The sequence below is a fragment of the Hylobates moloch genome, unplaced genomic scaffold (assembly GCF_009828535.3).
Source record: "Hylobates moloch isolate HMO894 unplaced genomic scaffold, HMol_V3 SCAFFOLD_23, whole genome shotgun sequence".
NCBI lineage: Eukaryota > Metazoa > Chordata > Mammalia > Primates > Hylobatidae > Hylobates > Hylobates moloch.
In genome coordinates this window covers 20,938,230-20,952,046 of record NW_026652298.1, presented here as the reverse complement: position 1 = coordinate 20,952,046, position 13,817 = coordinate 20,938,230, and the positions used below count along the sequence as shown (strand labels likewise).

The following is a 13,817-nucleotide window of genomic DNA, read 5'->3' as shown; positions in this document are numbered from 1 at the left end:
AGCCTGAAAAGGTTATTTTCAAATAATGCTGTAAAAAAGGTCTTTGTGCATAAAAATTTTTCTGTATTTAAAAAAGTATGTTTAAGACAGATTCTCAGAAGTTAAATTAGTTTAAACAGTATAAACGTTCTTCCCAAACTGCTTCCCAAAAGGGTTATTCACTTTACCTGACTATAAATATAAGAAAATTATTTCTCTACACCCTTAAGAGAAACAAATGGATGAGTCACAGAAGAAGAAAAAGGGATTAAAATTTTTTTCTAGCTAATTTAGAAAATAAAAATAAAACCTTCACTTTTATGAATGGATTGATGTAATTTGGGGAGGTTTTAGTATTATCTGAGCTTTCACCAAGCCTTTGCCTTATTTTCTTGCAAATATTTTCCTCCTTAAATATTGCTTGTCCTTTACACTTTTGGTGTTTACAAATCTTTTCACATTTTCCTCAGTAATTCCTTGTAATGCTTCCTCACTGAGAAAACTCACTCCATACAAAGGCTTGAAAGACTCAATTCTGTTGTCTTCCCAATTTTCTAGTTAAACATAAAACAAATATAAAAAATATAACTCCAATTCATTTATCTTTTACTTTTGTGAACAGATTCTTTTCCTTCCAAATTCCTAACTGTACCAATAATTCATTAGCAACACTTCCTGAGGTGTTTTGCTTTCTTAAAAAATAGGCATATTTGTCTTCATTTAAAAAAAAAACCAAAAGCCTTTTCCTGCTTATAAAAGCATTAGGCAAATAGATATTTATTTAGTGCCTACTATGTGTCTGACCCTGGATGAGGTACTAGATACAAAGCTGTGAGCGAGAAAGGTAACTGTCCTCAGTTATTTGAGGAACATGAAAAAAAGGCAAAAACAAAACCCTACTTGCATTCATACACCAGTCAATTCTTCATTGCATGAATATAAACTTACAGATACACATTTTAATAAAACTGTCATTTTATTGCAAAAAGTGTTTTACAATTTGTAACCCCCTACCCATTTAACTATTTTTTCCAGAGTACAGCTTTTTGATGACTCATTATGATGGACAATAGGTTGAAAAAACTCAGCAGGATGCCAAAAATGCAGCTGTGTATATATGCAGACCAAGGTGGTGCAGGACACTGGGGTGAACAGATACTGATCAACAGCTAGTCTGAAACTTACAAGCTTGGAAAAAGTCTTGAGATAACTACTGTGGGACATTTCTCCTATGGCAACATAACCTCAAGGCCAACGTAATGTGACTGCCTTTTTTATTTTTTTTTAGGAAAAGGAAAAAACAGCTCGTTTCTCAAGTGGTTTTCTCTAATTTTAGAATTATGCTATCTACTACAGTGGCCAATAGCACGTGAAATGTGACTAGTCCAAATTGAGATGTGCTATAACGTACAGAGCAAATTTTGAAGACACAGCATATACACAAAAGGAATGTAAAATCTCATTAATTTTCATATTGAATGTGTTAAAATAATATTTTTATATAGCAGATAAATATATTACAATGAATTCCATTGTTTTTCTATGTGGCTACTAGAAAATTTTAAATTATATGTTGCTTGTATTATATTTCTATTGGACGGCGTTGCTTTAAAACAATGTTTCTGAAACATTAGCAGGCATCAGAATCACATGGAGGGCTTGTTAATAACACACAATTGCTGGGCCCCTCCCCTGAATTTCCAATTTGCCTGGGGTGGAGCCAGAGAAACTATTTCTACCAAATTCCCTGGTGACGCTAATGCTACTGATCTGGTACTGCACGTTGGGTGCCCCTGCTCTAGAACAATGAGTGGTTCTTTCAGCAGGTAGGGAGGATGTGGTTATAGACTCCTTTGAGCATCTGGTGAAAGCTATGAGCTCTCTCCAGAAAAATGCACATATGAGCATGCAAAAAAAAAAAAAAGAAAAGGCACTCCAATGTACAGCTGGAGAAAATTTAAATCAACATACTCTCTCCGGTGGGCGATATAGAAATAATTATCAAGAGTCTTAAAAATGTACATACAGTTTAGTTCATAAATTGCACTTTTAAAATTTTTTATTAAAAAAATGAATGCTAAGAAACCATAAGGATAGTCATTAAGACATCGTTTATAATAACAGAAACATGGAACTAAATGTCAAATAAATTTCTGAAAACTTTTAGAAATTTAATTCTGACAACAGCATAGAAGACAGAGCACTCATATTGAACTACTCTGTAGCCACTTAAAATAGTGCTCCCTGAAGCTCAGAGGGTGGTTTCTAGAAGGCTCCCAAGGATGGGGAGAGGGTGGTGTATGGTGATAGGGGGATGATGTGAAGGATTCAACTATGAGTCCCACTTTATTTTAATATATTAATACTTACAATTTAAAGTTATTTGGCAAAAGATTCTATCACTTTAAAGAAGCCTGAAGACTATGAAATAAAAATAATTCATTTAGCAACATGGATGGAACTGGAGGCCATTATCCTGAGTGAAATAACTCAGAAAGTCAAATACCTCATGTTCTCACTTATAAGTGGGAACTAAACAAAGGTTACACATGGACATATACAGAGGAATAACAGAGAGTGAAGACTACAAAAGGTGGGAGGATGGGAAAAGGGTAAGGGTAGAAAAATTATCTGTTGGGTCCAATATTCACTACTCAGTTAAGGGGTACACCAAAAGCCCAGATTCTGCCAGTATGCAATATATACATGTAAGAAATCTGCACTTGTATCCCCTAATTCTATAAATAAAATTATAATCAAAGAATAATTCATTATATAGAAAGATATTTGCAAGTAGAAAACAAATTAGAAATATGTAAAGTATGACTTTTTATTTAAAAATATGCCTATATCAATAATTTTTTGAGCAACTATTTGCATTCAACAATGTTCTGTTTTACATGTATTAACTCATTTAAGTCTCACAACCTAATATCATTACACATATTTTATCCATGAGGCAACAAAACTCTGATTAAATAACTGCTTAATGTTGCTCTGCTAATACATGGCTAATAAGCTTGTACTTTTAACTATATTTTACTGCCTCTGGATAAACACTTATGCATTCCAAAAAATGTTAACAGTGATAAGTTATCTTTGGGTGGTGAAATACAGAGGAAATTTATAATTTTCCTTCTCTGCTTTTTCTGTTTTCCAAATTTTATAACATGATCATTTACTATTTTTACAATCAGGAAAAAAATCAATTTATTAAAATGTACTTAAAGTTCTAGTCATAACTTGATTTAAAAAAGAGAATGAAGTATTTTTAAATGTAGTAATTTCTATATTACTTAAATAATAACCTTCTCCTTGGCAGCTTGTACCTAGTCTTTCATTTTACTTTCACTAAGTGTTCATTCGGAAAAGAAAGATATCACCATTTCAATACTTGGTGCCGAAGCTTTTCGATATATTCACTGAACATTTCATAACTGTGTACCACCCAACAGGCATCATGCAAAGTACTGAGGATATGAGACTGATGAAGGCATAGCCCAGTAAGGGTAACACACACACACAAAGTACATACAAGGTGATATATGAACTAACAAAAATATAAGCAAAGTATCTGGATAATAAGGAAGAGAAGTGAAGCAATGATCAAAGAGGGTTTTGCCTAGGTGGTGATATTTAGCTAGGTCTTAAAGAAAGAGGTCAATTTGTGACATAGAAAACTGAGGGGCATTTGAGATAGAGCACAGGAAGAAGACACGGACATGTAAAAGACCATGATGTGTTTAAGGAACACTGAAAAGTCTCAAGTGGCTGGAACCTAGGTTGAAAAGGGGAGAAAGATGGACAGTCTGGTAACATAGGTTGTTGAGGCAGCTTTATAAAGACTCTTGTACATTCAGCTACAACATTTAACCACACAGACTGAGAAACCACTGGAAATGTGTATCAAGGGAAAAAAGATTAAACTGGACTTAGAAATTTAATTCTGGTAATTAAACTGGCAATTAGTGTAGAAGACGAAGCAAAGCAAACCAGATCAAAGGCAAATAGACTGGGAGAGCCTCACTGAATAGAGTCTATAGATTTTCTCTATCTGATGACTTTTAAAAACCAATGATTTCCCACCCATGCATGTACTTTTATAAGTCAACTGGATGATGTGGACTCCAGTTTCCTTATGTGAAAAATTTTAAACGCTGAGCTAGATGCCTTCCATAATCCTCCTTGCAGTATACTTTTAAGGTCTGAAAACAAGCCACCATTTATTTTCTTAACATTTGACTTTAAGTAGAATTATATGAAAACCGCTTCTTTATTGTGAGACAATGGATACTGAATGGTATTTTTATAATGTGCCAATTTTCTCAGGAAATCTCTTTCCTCCTGGACAATGTCGTGTCTCACAGGTATGATCACTGTGATAACAAGGAAGAGTAAAGGAAGCATTAGCTGGGAAAATTTTTCTATACTGTGAGGACATGGGTAGAAAACTTCAAGCAATTAACTGTAAAAGGGCATATAGAAAAATATCATTTGCATCTTAAATCAAAACAGTTATATAATTTTTAAAAAACCTGAGTACATACTATTTCATTAATCCCACTGAGTTTGCCTGAAGTAAGCTTTGGTCTGGAAGCAGGCCTCGGAGGTGGGACAATGGTGCCTACAGAAAGAGGAGTTGTGGGCCTGGCTGGTTGAGGGGAAAAAGAGAATTTGAAGAAAATCATTAGTATGTAGCAATCCTTACATAAAGACATTCCATTATAAAGAAACTGTTGGTAATCAAAGCTCATTTTTCAGGAGGCTCTTTTTTTAGATGTAATTATGGATGTTGAAATATTGGGAATCTACCAAATACGCTTTATTTTGAAGTGACCAGTAATATTCCTGAAAAAAAGTTAACCTTTCAATAACTGACACATATAAATTTTATTCCTGTTTCAATTATCTATACATATAAAAATTAAATCTGATACATTAGCTGATGAGAACAAATCAATTTAAGGCCAAAGGTCATTTGTTTATTGCCAATACATCTATTTTACAGATAGTAATTCGAGACCAAGCCTTTGAAGCTGTACCTCCAGAATAATATTGTAAACTCTAAATAAAATACTTACCTTAATTAAAATTGTTAAATTTGCCTTTTAAGTTGAACCACATTGTAACATTTTAGGGGGTAACATTATTTGAGATAATCAGATATTCTGTTAGTTTACTAAAAAAAAATTCCCCAAATCATTACAATTAACTTTGGTAAGTTCAAAATAATATCTTAACTTGTTCCTAAGTCCTATATAAATTTAGTGTTGAGTTTTTCAATGCCATTTGCTAATTTTACAAATCAGAAATATTAGTATTCTTAATCTCATCACAATGTAAATTACTGGATAAATGTCATGTATACATCATCAAATGTTACAAATGTATTAGCATAATCAAAGCAGGAGTAAAAAAAATGGCAGTAAATAGGTTTAAACCCTCTTTAAAATCATGTTTACTAATCATTAATAAATTAACTTAAATGATTTTCAAAGCCCTTTGGTTCACACTAAAATACAGGCTATAATTCAGAGACTGAAAAATATAATGGGTGGGAAGAAACATATTCAGCATGTTTTCAAAGTTTAGAGATGTATAAAATTAAAAATATATAAGTGGGCCTAAGTATACAAACAGGGAAATAAACTGCAAAGCTAAAGGCCTTTAATCATCAATGGAGGAATCAAGGAGGCATGAAAGGAAGGCGCACAGAGGTAGTAGGAAGAGATCTAAAGAAAAAGGTAGTCACATGGATTGAAAGTTGTACATGCATGGGACGTAGGGAATCACTTAGAAAGTATACCATATTAAGAGATAAAAGATGCAAACGCTGTTCAGGTTGCTTAAGGAAAACAAAAAAGCTGGTAAATCAAGGTTAGATTCTGAGGCCAGTCTTTTTCCAGTCAGTACGAGTTCTTTCATGCTGCACTCACACTTGAAGCTGTACACTGGAAGAAATGTGCACCAAAATCTGAAGTCCATAACACCTCCCTGTGTATTACATATCTACTTTAAAGATATGTTCATTATCAATGAAACTGGCACTAGCCTATGTTAAGTTATTTCAAACTTGTGAGAGAGTTTACACAGCAGAGGTATTTATTACTGATCAAGTGGTCTGTCCAAATGCATTTAGATTGACTCAAACCAAGCCCGGTAGAAGTATTAAGTTCAGTTCAAAATTTGCTTTTCGAGAAAAGCTAGTAACAATACTTATTAACACCACTGTTTATAAATGAATCTATATTATATCTGCATAGGTCAATTAGGCACTGCTTCTAGAAGCTTCTGAAGGAGATAACTGCAATTGTTCACTTTCTTCAGTGTCCTGTGTTTTATTTTTTGCTGATGGTGGGGTGGGGCTCACTGCTACAAATTTCTATTAGAAGCAGTGTTTCAAGAAATATGAATTGACCTATGAAGTATAAAAAAACATAGGCGATAAGGGCTACTCTGTATCTGCCCTCAGACATTAACTAAAGTGAATAGACAAAGCATGCTTGTCATACCTTTCTTTATCTGAATAAAAGTGGAAACTAATCTAGAATCTAGAAGCAATAATGATGATGTAGAAGAAATAGCAGCAGCACTGTTAGCTGCTTCTGTAGGTACATTTTCAAAACATGTAATATTAGGCAAAGGTCATTGTGATCCTCAGAGATGCAGCTGTTGGAAGAAATCCCATCCAAAGCACTAGGAAACCTAAAAGTATTTTCAGCTTTACAATGCAATCTCTGGAATGTCTTCTGAGCAGCACTGGAGCTATTAATTGTAACAAGTTCATCAGTAAGAAAATCCACTGACTTTGTAGCCATGAAGCAAAAGGAACTTTATCTGCACTCTCTAGTGGTGCTGTTACAGCAGAAAAAAGTAGAGATTTGGGGGAAAAGTCTGGTGATGGACTTTCTAGACTCAGAATCTGACCGGGTTTCAAGTAAATTTTCAATTATCACACACCCAGGCAAATCAGTGAGAAAGGAAGTGAAGTTCCTACTGTGCTCTATAAGGTCAGATGAATAAGAAGAAAACAAAAACCTAGAAGCAACAGGAAAATTCTAGAATTAAACATAAATCCATATAACCAAATAGTTATCTTGTTTTAATTATTTGAAACTAGAAAATTTAATAACAACACATGGAAGAAGAGCGTAAGTTCAAACTACATTAACTGAAGAAAACAAGTATGTACATTAGAAACTTAAAATGCATATGAAAAACTGAAGGTCCAAAATTATATAAAGTCAGAGTTATTCCTGTTTTCCCAGAGGAGCAAAGGTAACTATTTATAGTCAGTACAAGATCTAAAAAGATTCGACAAGGTAGCAAAGCAATAATGCCGTGTATGTGTGGTACTCAACAAAGTTCATCACTGTCCAGTGATAAAACTGCCCCAGGAAGTACATTGGACTACATCAGTGTTCGAGTTAATATTTAAAAACAGCCCAATATTTTTCAAAAAATAATTTTAAGCGTTCTTTTTTTTTTTTTTGCGAGCACAAGAGTTCAATTAATTCATAAGCAGAGAAAGTAGTCTACATTGGCACTTAACAAAGGGGAGGTAGGTGTAAGATATTTATGTTAAATTTTTAAAAATACACATATCAATGTTTATATATATTCATATCTGACATAAACATGAATGCTTATTTATAGTCTACATAGTATAAGATGCAACTGAAACTACTTTTCAGCCAAGCCCTAATCAACATTTTAAAACATGTAACAACACTGGGATTCTTAACTATCAGTTATTAACTGATTGACTGAAATTATTTTTTAGCCTGCTTTAAGATGAGGTCAGTGATGAATTAAGATTCTGAAAGACACACAGGAGAGCATGGAATGATCTCACAACCTGGACCTTGCTAAAATGTTAAAATGGGTACCTGGGTAGAGGATGTTAAGATGGGAGATAAGCGCATTGCAAAGAATGGTAGGACAAAGTTTAAGACTTGTTGTAACTAGCGAGTACCAAGAAAACAATAAAAATAAGTGAAATAAAAATTTAAGATAAGATGCCTATTTCGTAATTTCACTTAGGGCCAGTTCTGTAAAACAGGAGAATCGCAATTACAATTAATTAGTTTGATCAATTATATTCTGTTCAAGTGAAGACTTAATAGTAACTACTATATAACAGGATAACAATCTCTTTTGAGCATCACTAACTTTTTTTTGAAAGGCAAAATTTACAACATTACTTTTCATATTATATAGGAAGATTTAAAAATGCATACTGAAGTGAATTTTAAAACCAGCAAAAAGTTGATAAATATTTTATCACTTCCTAAGGGTCAAACATCAATGACCACTAAATGAAAATGAACCATTTTTTACCTGAAGTGATGGTGATATGAGCCAAACACTCTTTAGACAGGTAGCAAAAGGAAGGAAGAGTACTTTTATAAAAAGAAAGAGACTGTACTAGAGAAACTATCAAGAAACAATGAGCAGAATTATGAAGAAATTTCTATATAAATAAAACCTCTGTGATACCAATTTGAAAAATTTTATTAAAGACTTTAATAATTCATAAGGGGATATTAACAAAATTCAAAAATACTGCTGAGAACTCCTCATTCTAAACACAAAACACCATTCTGATATTTTTACTAAACAAAAGAGATTTGGCAACAACATCAGATTTTCCTGTACAATTACTTTCCTTATATAATATATATAAGGTTAATTTTATAATACTAAATAGTAACAAATGCTCAATGAGAAAGGCTATAAAGCCACTTCAGATTATGTTCAACTATCTATTGACTGTTTCTTGCTGTTTTACAAGTATTAAGTGCAGATTACCTTCCCTTCAAAAGGTCAAATAGCGTTTAGTGTTTAGGATTAAGGTTTCTTATAATCCATTTATAGTATCTTTTAAAACTATTTTGTCTCTAAACAGTCTAATTTTAAAAACCAATATTTAATTTTTAATAGTAAGATATTTCAACATGGCTTTTTTGTTGTTGCTGTTAATCTGCCAAAGTGTGATAGATAGAACAATGGTTTTAGAATAAGTAAGAGCCAGGTTTGAAACTAGTCTTCATCATTTACTAGCTATATAATCTTGGAGAAGTTACTTATTATCTCTGAGCTTTACTTTTTTCATCTATAAAACAGGGACAATAAAAACAACTTCATGCTGCTGTTACTGTGGTGAAATTAAATAGAATGTGTGGCACATTCTAACAAAGTGACCTAGCATGAACTAGACAGATTTAAGTTCCTCCCGCATGATTCCAGCGCTTCCTTAACCCCAAATACTGGATGGCAATTCTGAAGTCCCAGAGAAGAGGGTAGAAGATCAAATAAAATTGATTTTATTTTCTTGTTTTGAACAAGCAGTGGTTTTATTAAACATACATTTTTGGTGCCCGCCTTTTGACTAATGAAAAGAGAAACTTCATATATTCTTGCCAAAACAACTAAAAAACATTTATCAACTTCTTTCGTAAACTGCTTGGGAAGTGTTAAAGCCTTTCTAGAAAGCAGTTTGGCAATAAGTATCATGGACATCATCTTGTAAGCCATAAATTTTAAATTGATAAATTATTACAAGCATATTATAAGACATATGCACAAAATATGTTATTTCTATGGATGTTCATAATACTAGAAAATTAGATGCAACTTAAACTTCCATCAAGAAAGAACTGGTTACATTGATATATATATTGTATTTGAATTATCTATAAACACTAAGAATTATTATTTGGATAATGATATGAAATGCCTAGAAATAACATGCCAATTTAAAAAAACACTTAGTATTTTACCAATTTTTATTGTTTAAATCATAGAGTATCTAAGAGAACAAAACCAGAATAAAATCACTTTTATTTGGCAATACAGAGGACAAATTTTTAGAAATTTTGATCATTAAGTACAATGCACAAAAAGTGAATGAGAAAAAGCAACTAAAGTATTCTTTATATTTAAAAAAATACATATATACATATATATATTTACCTGATGATGATGAAGTTAGTGAAGATGAAGAAGATGAATCAAGAGATGGTCCAAATAGGGGGTCCCAAGCAAGTAAATCACTGGTTCCTTTTCTACCATAATATTTTAAAAGCAAAAATTTTAACAAAAGAATATTTTATTAGTATAAAATTTCTAGTCACTTATTTTTATTTCATAGAAAGAATTCTAACAGCTCAATATACATAATTAAAAAGTTGGGGCCAGGCACCGTGGCTCACACCTGTAATCCCAACACTTTTGGAGGCTCAGGCAGGAGAATCAGTTGAGACTAGGAGTTCAAGATCAAGCCTAGGCAACATAGCAAGACCCAATATCCACAGAAAAAATTTTTTTAATTAGCCTGGCATGGTGGTGCATGCCTGTAGTCCTAGCTATCCAGGAAGCTAAGGAAGATCACTTGACCCCAGGAGTTCTGTGCTGCAGTGAGCTAAGATTGCACCACTGTACTCCAGCCTGGGTAACAGAGCAAGACCCTGTCCGTAAAAAAAATAATTTTTTTTATTTAAAAGTTGGATACTCTACCAGTAGTATATATGTAGAAAATTAATTAACAGATTTAACAGCCAATATTTGTTAGAAGCGTAACCTAAGATAACATGTGAAGTTAGCAGAGGAGAATGGGGAAGATTAATTCCCATTCATCATGCCTTGTTAGATTCAACCACCTTGGGGGCTATCATAATGGGAATAATACTTTCAGCTTTACAAATAAAAAAGAGCAGCACACGTCTAAATGAACTGCCCAAAGACATACAGCTACTTGATTCTAAAACAGGCTCACATCTGCTGGTTCACACATAGCACCCAATCCTGAAAAGAAAATTTAAGTGGTATAAAATTGGGTTAAAATTTTATAAGGCCATACTTATTTTCAAAGATGAAGAAAAAGGGTAAAGTGATTTTTTTAAGCCCTTAAGTACAGAAAGGTGGCTTACATATTTTAATGTATCAAACTGCCATTATTTTTAAAAATTTTAGGAAATCTTACACACACACACACAAAAACAGGCCCTCTATAATGAAAGTGCTGTAATTATGTAGGAGTACATATCTAGCATCTCAACATGCACCTACATGAAAGCACACTACACCTCGTATGATAAAGCCTAGCATTGCAACTGCATGATCCCTAAAAACAGTTTTAAAACACTCAACAACTTATCTTTAAAAATGATACATCCAACAAATACCACCACTGTGCTCAATTAGTACCTCAAAAGTATCAAATAATTGTAAACTACCTATTTAACTAAGCCTACTTTTACTTGTATTTTACATTAAGTCTGGCCAGGCTTGATGGCTCACGCCTATAATCACAGTACTTTGAGAGGCTCAGGAGTCTGAGTCCAGGAGTTCGAGACCAGCCTGGGAAATATAGCAAGATCCAGTCTCTACAAAAAAAAAAAAAAAAAATTTTTTTTTGAAAAAAATTAGCTGGGAGACAGGGGTGGGAGGATCGTTTGAGCCTGGGACGTTGAGGCTGCAGAAAGCCATGATCATGCCACTGCACTCCAGCCTGAGAGACAGAGTAAGACCCTGTCTCAAAACAGACAAGCAAAAAACCATTAACTCAAAGACAGTATGCTTACTGAGAGACACAGAAGTAAAAAGAGACCCATGCAACATTGGCTTAGCATTTTTTTTTTTTTTTTAAGAAGAGCTGGCAACATGCCTTCTAGCCTCTCTCTCCCTTTCCAACTTGACACACTTCTCTGTTCTGAAGCTTATGAAGTATATTATTTTATAAGGTCACAGTCAAAACTGAAGGAAGAAATGAGAAAATTCCCATGAGAATAACCAGCTGAAATACAGACATGTATGAATTTAGGGTTTCATCATTTATTTAGAAGTAGTGAGGCTACCAAGGCCAACTGTGGTTAAATGGATTTTTTTTTTTATTGTAAAAGGACATATTACCAAGTGAGAAATAATTTTAAACTTCTAAAAACTCCAACATGGCATTTGACAGCTCAGAAAACAGGATGATTAACAAAACTTTACTGGAATTAAAACTATAGAGCTAATAAAACTCTAGAAAAAAGGACAAAAGGATACTTAAAATGTATGTGTGTGGAAGAAGGGATGAGAAGGTGGAGCACAGAAGATTTTCAGGGCAGCAAAAATACTCTGTATGATACTATAATGATGAATACATATCCTTACACATTTGTCCAACACCAAGAATGAACTCTAATGTAAACTGTGAACTTTAGGTGATTATGATGTGTCAATGCAGGTTCACTGATTGTAACAAATGCACCACTCTGGTGAGAGAATTTGACTGAGAGAGAGACTGGGCATATGAAGGGGCAGGGAGCATAAAGGGAAATCTCTGTGTTTTCCATTCAATTTTGCCATAAATCAAACACTGCTCTAAAAAATAAAGTCTATTTTTTAACAAAATTAAACATGGAAACTTACTCATTGGGTGGAGCAGATGGCTTTGATTTTAACTCCTCATCTAATTAAAAAATTAAAATGTTATGAAAACTTCATAATCTGAGAAATAAAATATTTTAATGAAAAAGAGAAACTCTATACAGATATCTCAACACTATAACAATTAAAAATTTTGGAATTGATAATGTAAATACAAACAATAATGAAAAAGTAAGTAAGATTTTAACAAGTTTTCTATTGTGTACATTAAAATAACTGAAACTACTAAATCCTGGTTTCTTCTAATATCTTTAGTAAGAAATGACTTGAGTCAATTAAACTATGATATTCATTAAAATTGCTGTTTAGAAAAGAAACCATGGGTTGCAACTTTAAAAATTAGAAAAATGTTTAAATACATAAATTCTACTTAAGAATTTTAACTGATGAATCATGAATGCATTTTTCAAGTTCTAAGAATATTATTAGTGATTATTATATTGACAAAAAGTAGTTATTAACTCTTGAGGATGTCATATTTTGAAAAATTAAGAATCTTATAGCAACCTGGAGCAAGTCTCTTTATAAGATAGTTTGTTTTGCTACCTTTTGCATTTGTAATGTGCCTCATTTCACAAGCAAGTGGTAAACGGGAATAGCATCATTAATGCAAAACTCACGTTGGTGCATAAGCAATTTTTGCTGCACCTTCATGTTTTCTTTGCATCACCAAGCAATACCTGATGAATGCAAAGTACATCAATATGAGTAACTTCCACAAACTATGGAGGAGTATCACAGTACATGATACCCATTCACTCTACATTCTTCACTTGGCTCAGTTTGGTTGGTTGTTTTGCCTCAGTGTTTATTGCGCTATTCTTCAATATTTCTGCATTTTGCTCTCATCTCCACAACTCAGCACCCTCCATTTATCCTCATTTTCCTCACACTCCCTATCATTAAGCTACAATCAACATTTCTTTAAAGATAAAATCCTTACTTTTATTTATTTTGGTATTTATTATTCATTTACTAGGTCTTTTAAACTGTGTTAGAATTTTTAATAAGACTGATGTTAAAGTTTTTGTTAAGTCTTCTGTCAACAAAATTACATAGCTTTTGAATGGGCTGCTTCAACTATTTTTCCCACAACCCTTGTTATTTTTAATGCATGATTCCGCAAAAGGAATAGAATTTGTAATTGTGACACAACTTAAAAATAGGTAAAGCTCAATATTACTCATCTTATAAACGCTTTCTGGTTAATAAGACAGAGAATGCCAGTGAAACCGTTTAACATTCTGAATCAGAAGCTACTTTTTGGCTTTGGTGATTTCTGAAAAATGTTGTAGCCATATATTGAAGTTTAAAGCATGTCTCTCAGCTCTACAGGAAATAATACAGATATGCTGTTTTCTATTTAAAATAATTATCCTTCTAGCCATTCAGTAGGGCTCATG

General features: G+C 32.9%; 1 protein-coding gene across 2 annotated transcripts in view; it reads right to left on the bottom strand.

Annotated features, from left to right (window-relative positions):
* The window catches only part of FCHO2 (FCH and mu domain containing endocytic adaptor 2), a 131,209-nt gene that overhangs the window by 22,003 nt on the left and 95,389 nt on the right, over positions 1 to 13,817 (bottom strand). For both annotated transcript variants that reach the window (XM_032145494.2, XM_058434227.1), the window contains 3 exons: positions 12,397 to 12,436; positions 9,955 to 10,046; positions 4,527 to 4,630 (listed from right to left, as the gene is read on the bottom strand). In XM_032145494.2, the coding sequence (XP_032001385.1) occupies positions 4,527 to 4,630; positions 9,955 to 10,046; positions 12,397 to 12,436 (236 nt within the window). The remainder of the gene's footprint in view (positions 1 to 4,526; positions 4,631 to 9,954; positions 10,047 to 12,396; positions 12,437 to 13,817) is intronic.